The following is a 17,737-nucleotide window of genomic DNA, read 5'->3' as shown; positions in this document are numbered from 1 at the left end:
GCCTAACACATGGCTGGGTGTGTAGTTCCTGTGGAAAGCCACACCCAGCCCTCCAGAGGGGCCCTAGGAGCCTCCGACTTCCTCTCATCCTTCCAAGGCTGAGACCCACAGCTTTCTGAATGTGGGCCCTTCCCTCCCCGTAGAGCTGTGTCTCTTCCAGGTGTCAGGTCTGCTGGAGCCTTTAAATGCATTGTTTCAAGGTGGGCACCTGTGGCTCATGCTTATAATCCTACCTGTCCAGAAGGCTGAGATCTGAGGATTGCTGTTCATAGTCAGCTGAGGTATGAAAGTTCCATGAGCACTTATCTCCAGTTAACTAGCAAAACTCTGGAAGTAGACATAGGACTCAATTGGTAGAGAACCAGCCTTGAGTGAAAAAACCTAAGCACTCAGCACTCAGACCTTGAGTTCAAGCTATAACACTAGCACAAAAAGAAGGACGAAGAGGAAGAAATAGAGCTGGGAAGAGCCTTCAGTGGCTTGGTCTCTTAGCATTTATCTATCTGTCCAGGGGAAATCGAAAACAGAGCACACAGGACTTAGACATGGGACAGACAAGACTGGAGCTAGAGCAGGACTTCTCCACTGTGGCCTTCTTCATACTTGGGACCTATAACCCTTCATTGTGGGGGTTGACATGTGCATTGTAAGAAGTTTGACAACATCCTTGGCCTCTGTCCACTAGATGCAAGCTGCACTCCCTTCTTCCAGTGTAGTGATGATAAATGTCTCTGGGCACTGACAGATGTCCCCAGTGGACAGAGGATAGGAATGTCCTCAGATGGAACCACTGGTAGAGTGGGAATGAAGGGACAGCTAGGGAACTGTTATGTACCTTGGAGGTCCCTGAGCACCAGGGCACAGAATGCCATATTGGGAGCCTGGAGTGCTGGGGTTGCCAGGGAAGATGAACACATCCTGGGAGATGGGAAGAGTAGTAGCAGTCAGGTGTAAGTGCGGAAGACAAAAATCTGCCTACCAGCCAGCACGGCTACAACCTAGCCCAGACACGTTGTTATGAGTATGTATCTGCAGGAAAGAATCTAGACAGCATGCAGGGAAGAACAGCATTGCTGGGATATTTGAGCTTACAGGGGAGAAGCACCAAGCTTCCCACTCATCATGGAAGGAGCCTTAGCAAAAGAGGAGATGGGCAAGGATATTCCCTGCTTTTTGGTAGACCCTTGCTTTCTCTGCAAGTCTGTGGTCTCCAGCTTCCTGGCCCAGGCTCCTTTCCAAACCACACATTAAGAAAGTATGGAGCACATCCCAGGTCCAGGGTGCCCTGTGGCCTGCAGACCGGCTGGGTGTCCTGGGTAGTCTGACATTGGCATGTCTTTGGGATGTTGGATCCACTTTTTTTCCCCAGTACCTTCAGATGGGGGAGACTGGGTGAGCAAGTGCAATTTACCTTCCCTAGCAGGCACTGAGTTTCAGACTCTGAGGTACTGAGTTCAGGAAGGTCCCGGCATCGCTACAACCTGTACCTAGTATGAGATGGCTCACCCCAGAATGAATAGTTTGAAATGACAGCCATTTGATGGTTCTCTCTTATGGTTCTGAAGGATGACTAGATGGGGCTAGGTGACTCTCAGGGTCCTTCAGGTCAGACAAGGCTGGGGTGGAGCCCTTACCCACCTGTCTGGTGTGGGTGCTGGAGATTGTAGTAGTTGGGGCTTCAGAGCTCCCTCTCTCTCTCTCTCTCCCTCCCTCTCTCTCTCTCTCTCTCTCTCTCTGTCTCCCTCCCCCCTCCCCTCCCCCCAGTCCTGGAGCTTGAACTCAGGACCCAGGTACTGTCCCTAAACCTCTTTGTGCTCAAGGCTAACATTCTACCACTTGAGCCACAATACTACTTCCGGCTTTTTCTGAGTAGTTGGTTGGAGATAAGAGTCTCATGGACTTTTCTGCCGAGCTGGCTTTAAACCACAATCTTCAGATCTCAGCCTCTTGCGTAGCTAGGGTTGCAGGAATGAGCCACTGTCAACCGGCATCTTTTTCTCTTAAATTAACACAGAGTTTGAAATAAAGCTGAACACTTTACACCCTGGCACATGTCTCGAGAGAGTCTGGGAAGTACCATCTTCACAAAGAATCACTTCTGCTTTCTCCCATTCACGTATATAGTTTATCCAGATTCAAGGGGAGAAGACCTTCCTACCTGTTGTTGAGGAGAAGAAGGTTCTAAAAGAATATGTGAGGCCAGTACACTGTTGCTGCCATTTTAGAAGATACTACAGTTCTCCTCTTTGAATGGTGGCTTTCTTCCTTTACCAGGGTAGACCCAAGGCTGCTGAGACACTAGCCATTCATGGTTTTGAGAGATGTTTTGGGGGTCTTCTCCATATGTACAGTAGTGGGGGACTCTGTGGTGGGGCTGACTGCCAGATCCTGGACTCCATTCATCCATTTCTGAGCTACCCTGAATACACAGGCCTCTGTGCTTCTGGTCAGGGAGCCTTATCAAGTGTCTGCCTTAGGAAGAGCCCTGGGCTGGGGCTGAGGCCCATGAAATATGAAAACACGGTCCTTTCTCTACACAGAACTCTTGCCTCAGCCTCTCCTCCCCACATCCAACCAGACCATTCTGTGGTAAATTCTCCATTTGTCACCCCAGCCTCCTTTTGTTCCTATTACCCCAATCCAATGACCTGTAGGACAAGCTTTAATTTTCAGTTGGATTCCTACTCTGGTGTGTGCCCATCTCTAATTCTCTTTGGACATTGCTTCCTCAGAGAGCCAATGGAAGTTGTGCAAGTAAACTACTAAATGAATTAAGTATGCTGTGATCATGCTCTGATTGAGGCCAGCTGGGATGTAGTGGTCCTTGCCATAAAGGAAGCAAACATTATGAACTTAAGAGGGGTCCCCCCAAAAGGATGAGTTCCCAAGGAAGATTGAGGATAGCCAGATGGAGAGAAGGTATAAAGTGTCTCCATTGAGGGAGCAGAATAGACATTTGGCTAGCAGTGATTGCATGTGTATGCTTTACTGTGCCTGGAGGGTCTGGTGTCAAAGGAAAAAAGAGAAAGAACTGAGCTTGTTTCCTCAGGGGCCAGACACCAGTGGCACATGTAAGTCATCCTAGCTACTTAGGAGGCTGAGAGCTGAAAATTGTGCTATGAAGCCAGCCAGGGCAGGAACGTCTATGAGATTCTTATTTGCAATTAGCTAGAAAAAAAGCTGGAAGTGGAACTGTGGCTCAAGTAGTAGAGCTCCAGCCTTGAATGAAAAAGCGAAGGGACAGCGCCCTGGCCCTGAGTTCAACACCACCTGTCTGTCCTGGATTGTGCCCCATCCCCACACCCTGAGTGTTTCCACCTTGACCATCTTTCTCCCCTGAAAGTGCTCCCTCCCACTCATCTCACCCAGTCCTACCTCCTTTTCTAAGCCAACCCCTCACCTCTGTGCCAGTCTTCCTTGATCAGACTAATGCTCACTGCCATCCACCCTGTTTCCTTGTCTGTCTCCGCTGCCCATCAGTGCTGGCTGTTTTTAGGCCTTGGTGTGAACCTGCCACAGAAGAATGAATGAACAGCCCAGAAGCTTGAGGCTGGATTAGAGGGGGAAGGGATACCTGACTGCTTTAGGAGGACAGAGGTGCTGCAGGGATTGGACCTGGGATGAGAGAAATAACAGAGAGGTGCAGAAGCAGGAGAAGGTCTCCTGGGAGTGGCCTAGCTGACACCGGCCTTGGTGTCCCAAGATGAAGAAGCTCCCTAGCCTGCTAGAAGTGTATGGTTGGTGGTGTCTTCTGTGCCCAAGCACTGAGTTTCTGGGGCTGTAACTTACTCCTCCCCGCAGCTGGGTGGGGCTGAAGCAGTTGGTGGCCAGTCACTCTCCCGGCCCTTACAGAACCTCCATCCTTCTGGGACTGTCAACAGGCCATGGCCTGTTGTCACACTGGAGAGTGTGACAAGCCAGGGCTGAGACCTTTGTCAGAAGTTCAGCACGTCTTGCATTCCCTGGGGGGGCAACGGGGGGTGGGGTGCTGCCCAAGTCTACTTCGCTTTCCTGTTTATGAAGGAAAGATGGTGATTATTGAAAGACGAGAAAAACACACAACAAATACTATGTCTCCCCTTGGAAAGCCCTCCAGCAGCCGAAAACATGAGTAACCCAGCCACAGGCCGCTCCCTGCAGAGGTCCAGGTGGCTGTGGCCTGTGCCCAGAGCTGACCCTCAGGATTGCAGAAATGGGAAGCGTGGCTCTGGAAATTCACTGACATGGCCCTGAATGAATTTACCTTTAGAAGAGGGCCTGAGAGCTTAAAGAAGTTATTCATAAGAACTGTCTGAGGGCTCCAGCTCCTCAGGGGGAGGATCTAGACATAGTCTGTGCTGCCAGGGTCCTGTGGGCATAGAAGACAGGCTATGCATACCAGGTGCCCATGGCTGGGCCCTGGGAGAGCCCGCCCAGCTGCAGACAGCCAGACCAGTCTTTCCATCCAGGTAGCCTGAGAGAGTGGTAAGGGTGAGTCCACCATGCCTAACAGCTAAAACTCCTGCTTCTGCCAAATAAATTGTGAGGGCTGAAGAAGTTTAGATTTGGAGGGCCCCTGGAGCCCATGTGCAACACTCTAAGTGATCTCAGGGGGCACTCCAGGGTGGGCCAGAGGGGGTATTTCTAAACAATTGTTGGATAAATGGATAAGTGAAGACTCAAATGCTGGTCTGTCTCGGACAAGAAATCCACCCTGTGTAGTAAATCCAGAGAACCCACAGCCAGGGCCTACAGGGGAGTGATGACCAAACTCAAGATTCCAGAGGAGGGAGGGAAAAAGAGGAGGGGTGGTTGCTAAAGGCCCCTCTTGCCTAGTGATCCAGGAGGAGACAAAGCAGAGAAGGGCTTACCAAGGGCCCGACAGTTCTCAGGCCAAGGTTTCAGCACCTCGAGGAATATGAAGGGGGATCTCAAGCTTCTGGGTTAGAGATTTGGTTGGGTGGAGGGAGGGTTGAGATCCTTCTCCCCCTCCCCCAGTGATCACTTGGCTTTGAGCAGATACATTTGTAGCCTGAATCTTATCAGAGCTCAGTTTTTACCTTTATTTCTTCATTTGGACATTTTCCCAACACATCATTGTTAGAGGATAATGAAATTCGCACTCAGCAGATCCAAAGGTGGCCAAAGTTTACACATGAAAAGAACTCTAATCAGTTAGGTTCATACCACAGTAAGTGTCTGGATCAGGGCCAAATCTAGGAGTTCAAAAGACAATCGGGTATTCCCAACACGGTGCAAGTCCAAGGTCTTTCCACTTGAGGAAAGGCTTGAGGGTCATGTGAAGGACCAGCTTGGAAATGGATGACGGTGGAGCTAATTATCCTGTGCCTATCAAAGGCACAGCTCGCAAAGGTACAGGGAGCTGGCATATCAGCCCACTTTCTTGGGTTACTCTTCACCCAGATTGTTCAAGGTTTTCAGCCTATGGAGTCAGCCTGTCCATCTGGTTTTATGGCCTCTTGCTAGCACAGTGCAACAGAGAGGTGCCTGAGACAATGCACATAGGGTAGGGACTCCGGGGAGGAAGGTACACAGGAAGGGAGATCCCAAGGGGCTGGGCCAAGGAACAAAGCCAGCCACAGTGGAGTGAGAGGGCAGCCAAGAGCCTCTTAGTGCCTCAGGAACCCCAAGAGGGTGGAGTTGGGGCAGATACCTCCTGACATCCTTAGGCAAACAGGTGTGTGAGAAAGTGCCAGATGGAATGCAAAGCAAGAGATAGAACCAGCAAGGTCAGATCTTTGAGAGACCAGACATGAACTCAGCCTTAGCAGGCTCTTTCCAGATATCCTGGAAGTAGGCCCCCAGTGGAGAAAGGCAGAAACTCTCAGCACCAACCGACCCAAGCAAAGTATCAAAGGGCAAGTCTAGTTTTGAGACCCTTGACCACTTCCCCTGGATGGTTTCCTTCCAAGTCAGCCTACAGACTTCTAGAAACTTGCCTTTCCCATCCCCAGTCCTCCCCCTGTCCCCAACTTGTTTTCAGACATTTTTACATCAGAGCTTTGAAAGCCAAGGCTTGCTTTGCCGGGGATGTTTGCAGCCTATAACTGGAATCTCTACATAGGAGAGACAGGATTAGAAAGCAGGACTGGACAAAGCCGAGGTCTGTGGTAGAAGCAGGCAGGAGGGCCCTGAAGCCTCATCTAGCGGCAGTCTCTGTAATAGGAGGCATGGGATTAGTGAAGCAGCAAGTGGGCCTCTTCCAGAGAGCTAGCGAGGTTGGAAGTTGTTCTCCCTCCTTAGGCTGCACAGATGGAGTATCTTCTAGAAAAGAAGCTGCCTGTATAGAGTCCGTTATCTAGACCTTCACTGGGTGGTCAGAAACCTCTGGGCTAAGAGTGGACATATCCAGCATATCAGCTAAAGGACATGTTACTGGCACTTAGGTCCCACCTCCAGGGACCCACAGTGTGTGTCCAGCAGGTGATAAATGCCTGCCATGACTCTACTTTGACCTTTGTCCCTGCACACGTCCAGAGCACTGACAGAGGCCAGTGTCCAGCTCCTAGGACGGAAAAAGACAGACAACAGATGGTGAGTCACAGCTATACAATAGCCAAGCTAGAATTTGCTATTTACCTGCACCTCACCTCGTTCCCAGGGAACATAGGCTTAACTAAGCAACCCAAGGAAAACAACGCAGCCTATAAAGGAAAGCAGCCAGTTCTAAAGAAAAGGAAGATTTCCAAATCTGGAGAGAGACTGACGATCGAGGTCGTATAAGAAGCACTGAGGCTGTGGCTGGTGGGCCTGCCCTAAGTAGTTGCTGCCCAAGAGCAACCTCCACCGCTACCTCCACCCCCACTGCTTCTCCAGGAAGCAGTTTAGCTTCTTAGAGAACTTGCCAAGCTGAGTTTATAGCACAGCTGTAAATGTACCCCTCAGTAAGTAATCTGGCTTGTCCCATGGGCTTCATGGGACATTGGCCACAAAAGTCATCAGTAAGAGAGTTCAGGGTCAAAGAAGTCTGAGATATCTGCATTTTATGTCCCCTCTTCTTCCCCCTGGGAAAATAAACATGTGAATTCCTTGAACAAAATGCTTGTGCCTAACCTGGTCAGTTTCACCTTTCCCAAACTTATCTAACTGTAAAACTTTCCCCTCCCCTAAAGAATATGTGTTCAGTTCTTGAGAAATTTTAGAGAACACAGTGGGTCATCCCAATTCATTTGGTTGTTCCTTCAATGTAGATCAATTATTATGGTTTACATTTTCAAACACCTGACATTAGCTGATTACTTCAGTCTACCGAGGGCTGGGATTACAGGTGTGTCCTACCATGCCTGGTCCCTTATTTATTTATTTTTAATCTGGACTTCATATTTCATTTTTCTTATAAACTTGGTAATCTATTGGTATTTCTACCATGATCACATGTTTTACTGACTACTTTAAGAGGAAAAGGCATTTTTATGATAATGAGTCTTTGTAGACAGGAAAATAGGTGAATTTTAAAGTAGGGTAGATGATTGTCTAAACCCTTGCAGGTAGGCAGCCTGGGAGCTGTTAATAAAGGTCAACCACTTACCAGGGTTAGTCAGAAGAGTCTAGAACACTGTTGGAAATGAGCAGATTGTGCCTAGAAGCTTCAGGAACCAAAGAAGGAAGCATAACTGAGCTCCTCCCACAAGAAGGTGTAGATCTGTGAGCTGGGGACAGGTGTCAGGATCCTAGAACCAAGAATACATCCTATACAGCGCCATCTTGAGTTGCTGTGCCCTGATGTCTAGGCATAGAGAAGGAGGCAGGGAAGACATGTCCTAGTCTGTCCTCCTTTGCTCTGGTCTCTAGGACTGCCATTGGCTTAACTCTACTAGTAGTCAGGACCCTTAGAACCCAGTGAGGTCCACTGAGAGCGCTTTTCAGCAGAAAGCTGGGTGGAGGGTATAGAGCAGCTGTAAAAGGGCAAACAGAAGGTATCAACTGAGCAATCAATTCCAGCTGACCAATATCCAGAACTCCGGCCTCTGAGGCCATTGTTTCAGAGATAAATGCAGTAATCAGAGGTTTTCCATGGTTTTATGAGAGGATCCTGTAAGAAATATAGATACATATGTCTCTTTCTACAATGTCAGAATTTAGTGACAGTGAATTCACCTGTACAATTAATATTCATCAATAAAATTTTTAACAAATTCAAAATTACTTCAATGATGTTGGTTTAATTCTCCAAATACTACTGATTTTACTTGAAAGCCAAAGCCACTGTTCCATACAATAGGGAATACCTTTGGAGCACAAATGGTCAACCAAACATAGCATAACCATTGGTACTCACAGTTTCTTTTATTCCAATCCTAATAACTAATACTAAACTCTTAGATCACACAAATACACTTCACATGATATATACATTACAGAATGGCTAAGAAAGAATAATGTAAAGGAGTGTTAAGGATCAGCAAAAGCAGAGCACTGCTACAGATAAAAAAAATAAGAAAAGCAAACAGTTACTGCTGATGGCTAGATAAGATATTAACATCAGGAGCCAGTCACACAGATGTTGTGACCCTGGGGTATCAAGGAGCAGAGCTGATTCAAAGTGCTTACTGGGTCTAAATGAACCACATTTTAGTGGGCCACAATTCAAGTAAATCATGTCAAGAAGGAAGAATGTACTGGGCTGGAGCCCTGTGGTCAGAGTTGGGAGGAAGTTTGCCACCTTTCAGTTCATGATACATACACTGAGAGGTATGATGGGTGGGTGCCACTGAACCCCAGTGTTTAGGTAACCCTACTTTTCTATGATTCAAGTCAGGAGGTTACATTATGTTCAAATAAACTCCTAGGCCTAGTTTTTCTATTACAGTTTTTTTTTATAGACCAATGGGTCCATATGTTCCTGATTTAATTTGATAAAGTCAAAGATGATAATCTTTCATTTCCAAAAGTAAATTATTTATCATGGTTTATACTGGACAGAGCATAATTGGTTACTTACAAGAACAAGAGGTAGAGTCACTCTGCCTTCAGCATTTGCACTCAAAATGGAACAAACGGCTATGGAGTGTGTGTGTGTGTGTGTGTGTGTGTGTGTGTATGTGCTGGTTTTGGGGCTTGAACTCAGGGCTATGGAGTGTGTGTGTGTGTGTGTGTGTGTGTGTGTGTGTGTGTATGTGCTGGTTTTGGGGCTTGAACTCAGGGCTTAGGCACTGTCCCTGAGCTTCTTTTCTCAACCTTAGTGCTCTACCACTTGAGCCACAGCTTCATTTCTGGCTTTTTGATGGTTAGTTGGAGATAAGAGTCTCACGGACTTTGCTGCCCCTGCTGGCTTTGAACTCAATACACAGATCTCAGCCTCCTGAGTAGCTAGGATTATAGGTATGAGCCATAATCTGCAAAACTGCTGTTCTATAAAAGGAGACCACTCAATGCAAGGCACTGCCTCAGTGCGTGGAGCAGAGCACAGCCTGATCTTCACACAGGCAACCAAATATAACCAAACACAAACAAACATTGTACCTGTATGACCACTGGAAAACTCACCCGGAGAGGAAGGCAGGACTTGGGTTGTGCTTAGAGCCACTCCCCTGTCCTTCCTGCCAGTTTCTTCCCATATAATTGGAGAATAAAGCCAATATAGATGTACAGAAGGGAGATAGCATTTGCTAAAGTCCAGAGTGCCTTGCCGATTCATAACATTAAAAATATACAGATCTTTCTTTTTCAAGCCCCAGTCATATGACAACATTCCACCAAGTCTCAGTCACCAAAAGCGCCCTCTGGTGTTTTCTTGCTAAAGCTAGTGAGCACCACAAACTCTGTCATTTTGGACTTGTTCTGGTTGTCAGACCCCTCCCAAACTAGTGGCTGGTTTTATTCAGACCTGACTGCCACTGCCCCAAACAGGCTCCACTAGGACTTCAACTACGGCACCTGCCCTGTGGTATTGTCCAGAAGATAAATGATTCTATACATTTATTCTAGGAAAGGTAGATTCTGACCTTGGTGGAGAAACCAAGGACTTAGCAGGGAAGGGTGGGACTGAAAAAGGCTACTACCGAGAGGTTGTCCAACAGATGTTGTGGGAAGACATCTACTTGAAGCAAGGCCTGTGCACATTCCCAGACATAATTGGATAAAGGACAGAAGTCCTACCATAGCATCATTTCAATCACGTAAATTGATAATCAGCCTGTTTACAAAGCCAACCATGTAGGTTGTTATACATTAAAAGCTACTAATGTACAAGCAGAAGTAATGGTCACTCGCCAGCTAGGGTCTTGGGGGCAAGCCACTTAAACCTCTGTGCTCACCTATGAAATAGGATGATAGCCTGAACTGTTTCATGACATTGAAATGAGCTAAAATTTTGAGAGTGTGTATGAAACATTTATCATGAGGCCTGAACTACAACAAGCCTTTGTGAATGTGAACTGTTTTAACTACCATGTCCGTGTTACCAGAAAACTTATGTAAGCAGATATTAAAAGGAAGAAAAGAAATCAAGTATGAAATAGGGTTTCAGATACTCCAATCTTAGTGGAAATCAAGATGTGTGTGTGTGTGTGTGTGTGTGTGTGTGTGTGTGTGTGTGTGTGTGTGTGTGTGTGCCTGTAGTTGTAGTGAGGCTTGAACTCGGGGCCTCCTACTCTTGTTTAGTTTTTTTCACTCAAGGCTTATGCTCTACCACTTAAGCCACACCTTACTTCCAGCTTTCTGCTGGTTAATTGGAGATAAGGTCTCTTGGATTTGTCTGCCCAGGCTGCTTTTGAATCTTGATCTCAAATCTTAGTCTCCTAAGTAGCTAGGATTACAGGTGTGAGCTACTAGTGTCTATCTAAATGCCTTTCTTAGAGCCTTTCTGAGTGCCTCATTCAGCTCCAGAATTTGGAAAATGGATAGGAATCTTTTTAAATCTTTAACTATAAAATGCACATAACTTGAGCCAGACATGAGGGTGTACATCTGTAATCCTAGTACTAGGGAGTTTGAGGTCACCCTGGGCTATATAGTGAGATTCTATCATCTCAATAAAACAAAGCAAAAATGCATATAACTTGTTTTCTCTTGCCTTTACTATGGTCTTAGTGTCATTGTCTTCACTGTGCAGTGACACACCTGCCTGTTGTCTTGGTGACTTGCATTGCATTGAGTTGTTGCTGTGTTTTAATACTTCTTATGCTAACAGGTACTTGGTTATTAAAGGTGCCAGTGGCCTGTAATCCAAGCTATTCAAGAGGCTAAGATCTGAGTACCTTGGATTGAAGCCAGCTGGGGCAGAAAAGTCCCCATGAGATGTTTATCTCCAATTAACCACTCAAAAAACCAGAAGTAGTGCTGTGGCTCAAGTGGTAGAGTGCTAGCCTTGAACACAAAGAGGCTCAAAGGACAGAGGCCAGGCCCTGAGTTCAAGACCCACAACTGACAAAAAAAAAAAAGGATAAAATATAGGACATAAGGGAGTTACTAGTGAGTTCCTCTTTCATTTCAATTTTGAATTTTCCTACCAGGTGTCTCATTAATCATTATCAAGTAAGTTATAATGCTTAAATGAAACTAAGGACTTAGATTCAGAAGATTTGTTGCCATATCTATAAATTATTTTCTCTATAGATTTCTTGGGTTTCAATTTCTTCATCCTGAAAAGGTGATAATAACAATGATCATCTCTTACAGACTCAGTGAAGGTCAAGTGAAATGTTCTTTGTCATATAAATGTCAGCAGCTTATTAGTTTTGTTTTTTGTTTTTTGTCAGTCGTGGGGCTTGAACTCTGGGCTTGGGTGCTGTCCTTGCGCTCTTCAGCTCAGGGCAAGCGCTCTACCGCTTGAGACACAGCACCTCTTCCGGTTTTCTAGTGGTTTATTGGAGATAAGAGTCTCACAGAGTTTCTGGTTTATTGGAGATAAGAGTCTCACAGAGTTTCCTGCCCGGGCTGGCTTTGAACCGTGATCCTCAGATCTCAGCCTCCTGTGTAGCTAGGATTACAGGCGTGAGCCACCAGCACCCAGCTCTGCTTATTAGTTTTTTAAGTCCTGCTGGTAGGAAGAAGGCAGGGTGGAAGCCAAGAGGTCCAGGCCTTGCCCTTTCCAAGGTATGTGACCTCAATGTGGTAACTTAGTCTAGAGGAGAGCATTTGAGAATTGTTTGTCCTTTCAGAGGAAGCAAGTTAGCAAAGCATGAAGAAAGCGGGCCAGATGAGACCTGCCTTCTCTGCAAGGTAGGCAGGAGATGCACTTCAGAGACAAAGGGAGGAAAGCAGGAAGCCATGAAGCAGAACCACTGACTTCTGGGATATAGAAAGACACCCAGTTCTGGTGGTGAGCTGTAACTGGAGATAGATGCCCAGATCTAATCTGAACATCGACATACAAAAAGAAAAAATATAGAGCCACAACTAAAGCCAATGCTCATGCATTCGGTCAGAGTCACTATCCCCTGAATAGCAGCATGATTGGCAGTGACCTCCAGGATTACCACAGCAGTGGACAGGTCCCAAAGATCATGTGCTTGTGTGCTGCTGTATACATGGCTGATAGAAAAGCATGGATTTGGGGAACCAAGGGACCAAACAGGATCGGATAGACGTGGGCAGGATGCTCTAGGATTTGATGAGAGTTGGTAGAGGAATGGAGGGAGACACGGCCTCAAGACTCCTGTCACCAGAATCCCTATATTGAAATCACTGTAACCCAAAGGGTATGGGGTGGACAGACCCAAATCTAAGCAGTTTGTAGGATTCCAAGAAAATTTCAAAGAAAATATGTATCAATGAAAATGAAGACTCACAGGCATTGCCAGATTCCCCAAAGAACTCACGTCATAAAAAATAGAGACCCAATGTGGATGAGGAATGCATTGCACAATAGTCTCTCGTGATCCCAGGAACAACTGATGCAGGGTGAACTGGGTCTCAGGATGGACAACAGGATACAGTTGGAAGTGGAGGGGATCGCTGCTCAGGAAAGGCCGGAGGGTTGTCTTTTTGATTATGAGGTCCATTCGAGGCATCATATGGAAGTTAGATTTCTATATCCTTCAGACAGATTTCCATTCCTACCAATCAGAGACTCCGCAGCTTCCTCCCAAAACCAAAGCTAAACATGGCCACTGCTGAATTTCCCCTGTAATTCTATGTCTTCAACATGTCAGAGGGTTTCTAGTTTGGTTTATCTAATGGTGTAACTAACCCAAAACATTACTTCTGTGATCTATGGCCAGTAAAATCCTACCTGTTAAGCTCCACCAGTAGCTGTTGGAGTGTTAGCAATGTCTACAAGTTCTCTAAACCTTGGTACGCTCAGCTTTCACATGGAGATAGTAATGGCACTGTGCTCACAGCGCTGTGGTGGGCAATACATGAAATAATGATCTGGAAGCCCCTTAGATAGATCAGTAGTGGGAACTTATATCCCTGCATAATGGGTAAAGAAACAAAGTTATCAGTTCATGTAACTGAAAAGTCCAAGGCAGATCTGGAGCTTCAGGTACAGCTTGATTCAGGGTCACAAGTGACATTTCCAGGACTTGGTTTCTCTCTCTCCATCTCTCAGCAATGCTTCTCAGACAGACAACACCTCCAAAGAAGCAAGATCACTTTAGCTCAACAGACCATGCATCTTTTATAGACTCCGTGCAGAAGAGGGCACCCAACCAATCTCCAAGAAGTCCCAGTTAAACACCATGGCACCTTATCAGCATAGATTACCCCATAGGTTACTGGAACCGGGGCAGAGTCAGACTGAGACTGCAGGGCCAGCCTCAGTGTTAGTAGGAGGGCAGTTTCAGGAGCAAAAGAATTGCACTTCCTGTGATTACCTACTGACTAATTAGGGAGAACTCAATTCCACCCACCACAGCTTCAAATAGCATATCCAGACGTGGAAGGGCTGTGTGCAGTCACATCTGTATATCAACAGGATCATCTATTTCAGGAACTAGAGGACTCAGTGACCCTCAATATTTATTTCATCTTTTTTCCTTTCTCTTCTATTTTTTTCCTTTCTTCTTTCTCTTTCTGTGCCATTACGAGGACTTGAACTCAGGACCTGGGCACTGTCCCTGAGCTTGTTTTGCTCAAGACTAACACTCCACCACTTGAGCCACAGCTCCCTTTCCTCTTCTAGCATCCTTCACACTGACTTGTGGTTATTCCCTCTATAGTGCCCATACTCCTGCGGTCTCCTTTCCACTGCCCTCCTTCCCTTGTTTCTGAATCCTTCTCCCAGGCTGTGTCTGATTTTCTATACTTCCCATCTTTCACTGCATTGTTTTCTCCCCCCACACTACTCAAATTCCTCCTTAAGAGCCTGTTTTCACAGAAGCTGCTTCTGCCACTTGGGTTTATTCCCTCCACAGACATGTGTGAGGCACAGAGCAGGGCTCTGAGGACACAGTTCAGTGTGGATCTTTCAGAGAATGAACTTCCCCTCTCTACTCAGCCACCAGTTCAACGTAATAACCTTCCTTCAGCATTTCCCTTCAGATATCTCCCACACCCCTCCAACCTAACCATCGGATGAGGTACCTGGAGAGGTAACATGTCTGCCTCCAGGTACCCAGACCTGATCAGAGCTGCTTGTACTGTGTTCTCAGGTGACTGCTGGCTGCTGGCAGCCATTGCCTCCCTCACTTTGAATGAAGAAATCCTGGCCCGAGTTGTCCCCTTAGACCAGAGTTTCCAGGAAAACTATGCTGGGATCTTCCGCTTCCAGGTAATATAAGGGTTTTCTCAAGCTTTCCAATGGGTCCCAGGGACTCGGCCCCCCACACTTGAGTAGGTCCCTTGGCCCTTGCTCTTCTGCTAAGGAAGCTCCCAAGCTTGCCAGGATGACTATGGAAGGCCTCTAGGGACTTGCAAGGAGGGGAGTAGAGCTGGGTGTTCAAGAAGTCATTCCCAGGTTTTTAAAAAGTTGATTATTTGAGACTTGAGATCCAATGTTAAAAATGACCCCCTTTTTGTGCTGGCGAATGAGAAATACTGTTTATTTATTTATCTATTTTAATGCCAGTACTGAGACTTGAACTCAGGGCCTTGTGCTCTTGCTTATCTTTTTCTGCACAAGGTTTATATCCTTCCACTTGAATCATACCTCTACTTCTGGCATTTTTTGGGGGGGGAGAAGTGGAGGTAGTTAACTTGGAAATAAGTGTCTTATGGACTTGTCTGCCCCGGCTGGCTTCAAACTACAAGTCTCAGATCTCAGCCTCCTGAGTAGCTAGGATTACAGGCATGAGTCACCTGCGCCTGGTGAAATACTGTTTTTTTAGAGACACAGACAAGAACCTCATGTGCATGTGCATCGTGAGGACTTCCCTTATAAGAGACAAAGGAAAGTATCTCCTCCCAGCATGGGCTCATGGCCCCACAGCAAGGGTCCAGTAGGAGGGAGCCAGGTGCCACTGAGGCTCAGAACCCTAGTGCATTCTCCTTGCATGCCCCTCCCTCCTTTTCCTGCAGTTCTGGCAGTATGGTGAGTGGGTGGAGGTGGTGGTGGATGACCGGCTGCCCACCAAAGACGGGGAGCTGCTCTTCGTGCATTCAGCCGAGGGGAGTGAATTCTGGAGTGCCCTGCTGGAGAAAGCCTATGCCAAGTAAGTGACCTCGCCCTCCCCCAAGGGCCATGGCTTGTCCCTGCTACCCTGGGCTCAAAACAACAGGAGCTATTCAAGGACTATTTTGAGCAGAAGCCTTGTTCTATAAAAGGACTACTTGGGCCCAAATTGGGCTCTGTCTCTGAGGAGCTGATGCAGGCCACAAGCCTGGCCACGTGATGTGTTGATCAATGATTGCCCACTGGCATTCTGAACCAAGTGCACAGGGAAGGGTTATGAGGTTGATTTTCTGTTGACCTTAAGAAGGAACTTGGCTTCCTTGGCAGGACTTATTATATTGCTAATCAATTAAAAGCAGCAGAATTTATGCCAATGGGCCAATGACCCATGGCAGAGATAAGAAAGTTGTGAAAGTGTTTGCCCAGGATATATGGCATGGCTGTTGGCAAATGTTTTTGTTTTTTGTTCTTTTCCCATACTTCCTACCCACTGCTTCCCACAGTTTGCCCAGGCCCAGCATGTCAGCCTGCTCCAGAAGGGCCTCAGCTGGCTGTGATGCATGGACTGCCTTCATGAAGACCCAGCTCTAAGGCAACTAGTGGATTTTCGCACCTTAAAGCCCCATGATCAGATCCCCAGTGGAGAGAACCTGTGTGCAAAGCTCAAGTTGTGGAGTTAGAGAAGCCTCAAACCCCAGCATTGATAGCATGGAGTCAAATGCCCATGAGAACACATGGCTTGTTTCTCAGAGAAGCTGCTTTTATTATTGAATTGTTGTCTTTGTTTTAAAGCTGTGACTGCCAAACGGCCTGTTAGCAAGTCTGCTTCTGTCAGGATGCAGAAAGAATCAATAGTGGAAGGTGGATCAACTCATCAATAAGGTCCTTCTAACTGAAAGGTTCTGTAGGCACTTCCCAAAGTTCCCAGAAAATAGTAACTGTAGAGATACAGGACTTTGCCTCTCCTGGGTATCCCAAGGAGAGACAAAACCAAAGAGAATGAGAGCAGAGCTGTCATGAGGTCAAGCAAACTAGAGTGGCTATGGGGTGCTACATGCAGGGCTGATGTCTCCCAGGCATTAGCAGCATCAGCGGTAGTAGCAGCACCTCTTCCTCTCTTGTAGGATCAATGGGTGCTATGAAGCCCTCTCAGGGGGCGCCACCACCGAGGGTTTCGAGGACTTCACAGGTGGCATTGCGGAGTGGTACGAGCTGAAGAACCCTCCTCCCAACCTGTTCAAGATCATCCAGAAGGCGCTGCAGAAAGGCTCTCTCCTTGGCTGCTCTATCGATGTAAGTCCACATTGCTCTCAGGAAATTTCTGTCTGCTCTAGCTGTCCTCAACAATGGATCTGCCCCAGGAAACAATGGCCCTGCCCCAGGAAACCTACTGCCCAGAAATAGCATTAACACACTCATTTAACACATTTCTCATTTGTTAGGAACTAGGGATTGCTAGGCAACAGCCACGCTGTCTGGGGTATAACTGCTGGGGTGATGGGCCTCCAGCCTTTCCTTACCTCCCAGGCTCATTTCCTGTTCTGGATCACCCCTCTGCTCCTAGACCCAAGGTTCCCTGAGAAAGCCTGCCCTCTGCTGGACTCCCCATCTCCAGGGCGCCACCATGAGCTCAGCAGCCTTCCCCTTGGGTCTTAGGGTTGATGGATTTAGGGGAGGATTTCAGAGAAAATTGGAAGGAATTCCTTCCCTTAATGGCTATTCCAGGCAAAACTCACCAGGGGATGGGAGGTAGAAGGTGGGTTGTGTCCAGTCCCATACAAAAGTTACACGTAACAGACAGGAAAAGAGTGGCTTTGCGGAGTTTCTAATGCAGCCAATTCTGAACTCAGACGTTGCAAAAAAAAATTACCATTGCAAAAAATCACCATTGCATAAAACCATGTAGCTGTGCTGGGTCAGACAAGGGTGCTTGGAGAAATCAATCCATCTGGGTTATTGATGATGCCTGGCTGTCTGTCCTGCATCCTGAGGCCACCTGGGGGACCCTCCCTCTAGGGTGCACCCCTGCACACTTACCCCAAAGAGGGTGAATACACTGTATGTTCCCTCTGTGTGTATCTTATTTCACCTTACCTGAGAATTAGCACTTAAAAGCAGGTAACAGAAAGCACAGCGCTGCAGCCCCCTCCTCCGGCTTGGCCTCTGTGTTGTTGCCTGTGGTCCCCTTGCAGTAGGACATGGGTGATGGGGTGCAGCAACTGCTGACTTGCTGTATTTGCA

The 17,737-nt window shown here is 47.0% G+C and overlaps 1 protein-coding gene across 1 annotated transcript in view; it reads left to right on the top strand.

Moving 5' to 3' along the window:
* Nucleotides 1-17,737, top strand: part of Capn2 (calpain 2) — a 51,669-nt gene that overhangs the window by 10,779 nt on the left and 23,153 nt on the right. Inside the window, exons 3-5 of the mRNA XM_042681690.1 lie at nucleotides 14,538-14,656; nucleotides 15,403-15,536; nucleotides 16,621-16,789. Coding sequence (XP_042537624.1) covers nucleotides 14,538-14,656; nucleotides 15,403-15,536; nucleotides 16,621-16,789 — 422 coding nt within the window. The remainder of the gene's footprint in view (nucleotides 1-14,537; nucleotides 14,657-15,402; nucleotides 15,537-16,620; nucleotides 16,790-17,737) is intronic.

This window comes from Dipodomys spectabilis, unplaced genomic scaffold, assembly GCF_019054845.1.
Source record: "Dipodomys spectabilis isolate Male_0828 unplaced genomic scaffold, ASM1905484v1 ptg000069l, whole genome shotgun sequence".
NCBI lineage: Eukaryota > Metazoa > Chordata > Mammalia > Rodentia > Heteromyidae > Dipodomys > Dipodomys spectabilis.
This window is presented reverse-complemented; position numbering and strand designations above follow the sequence as displayed.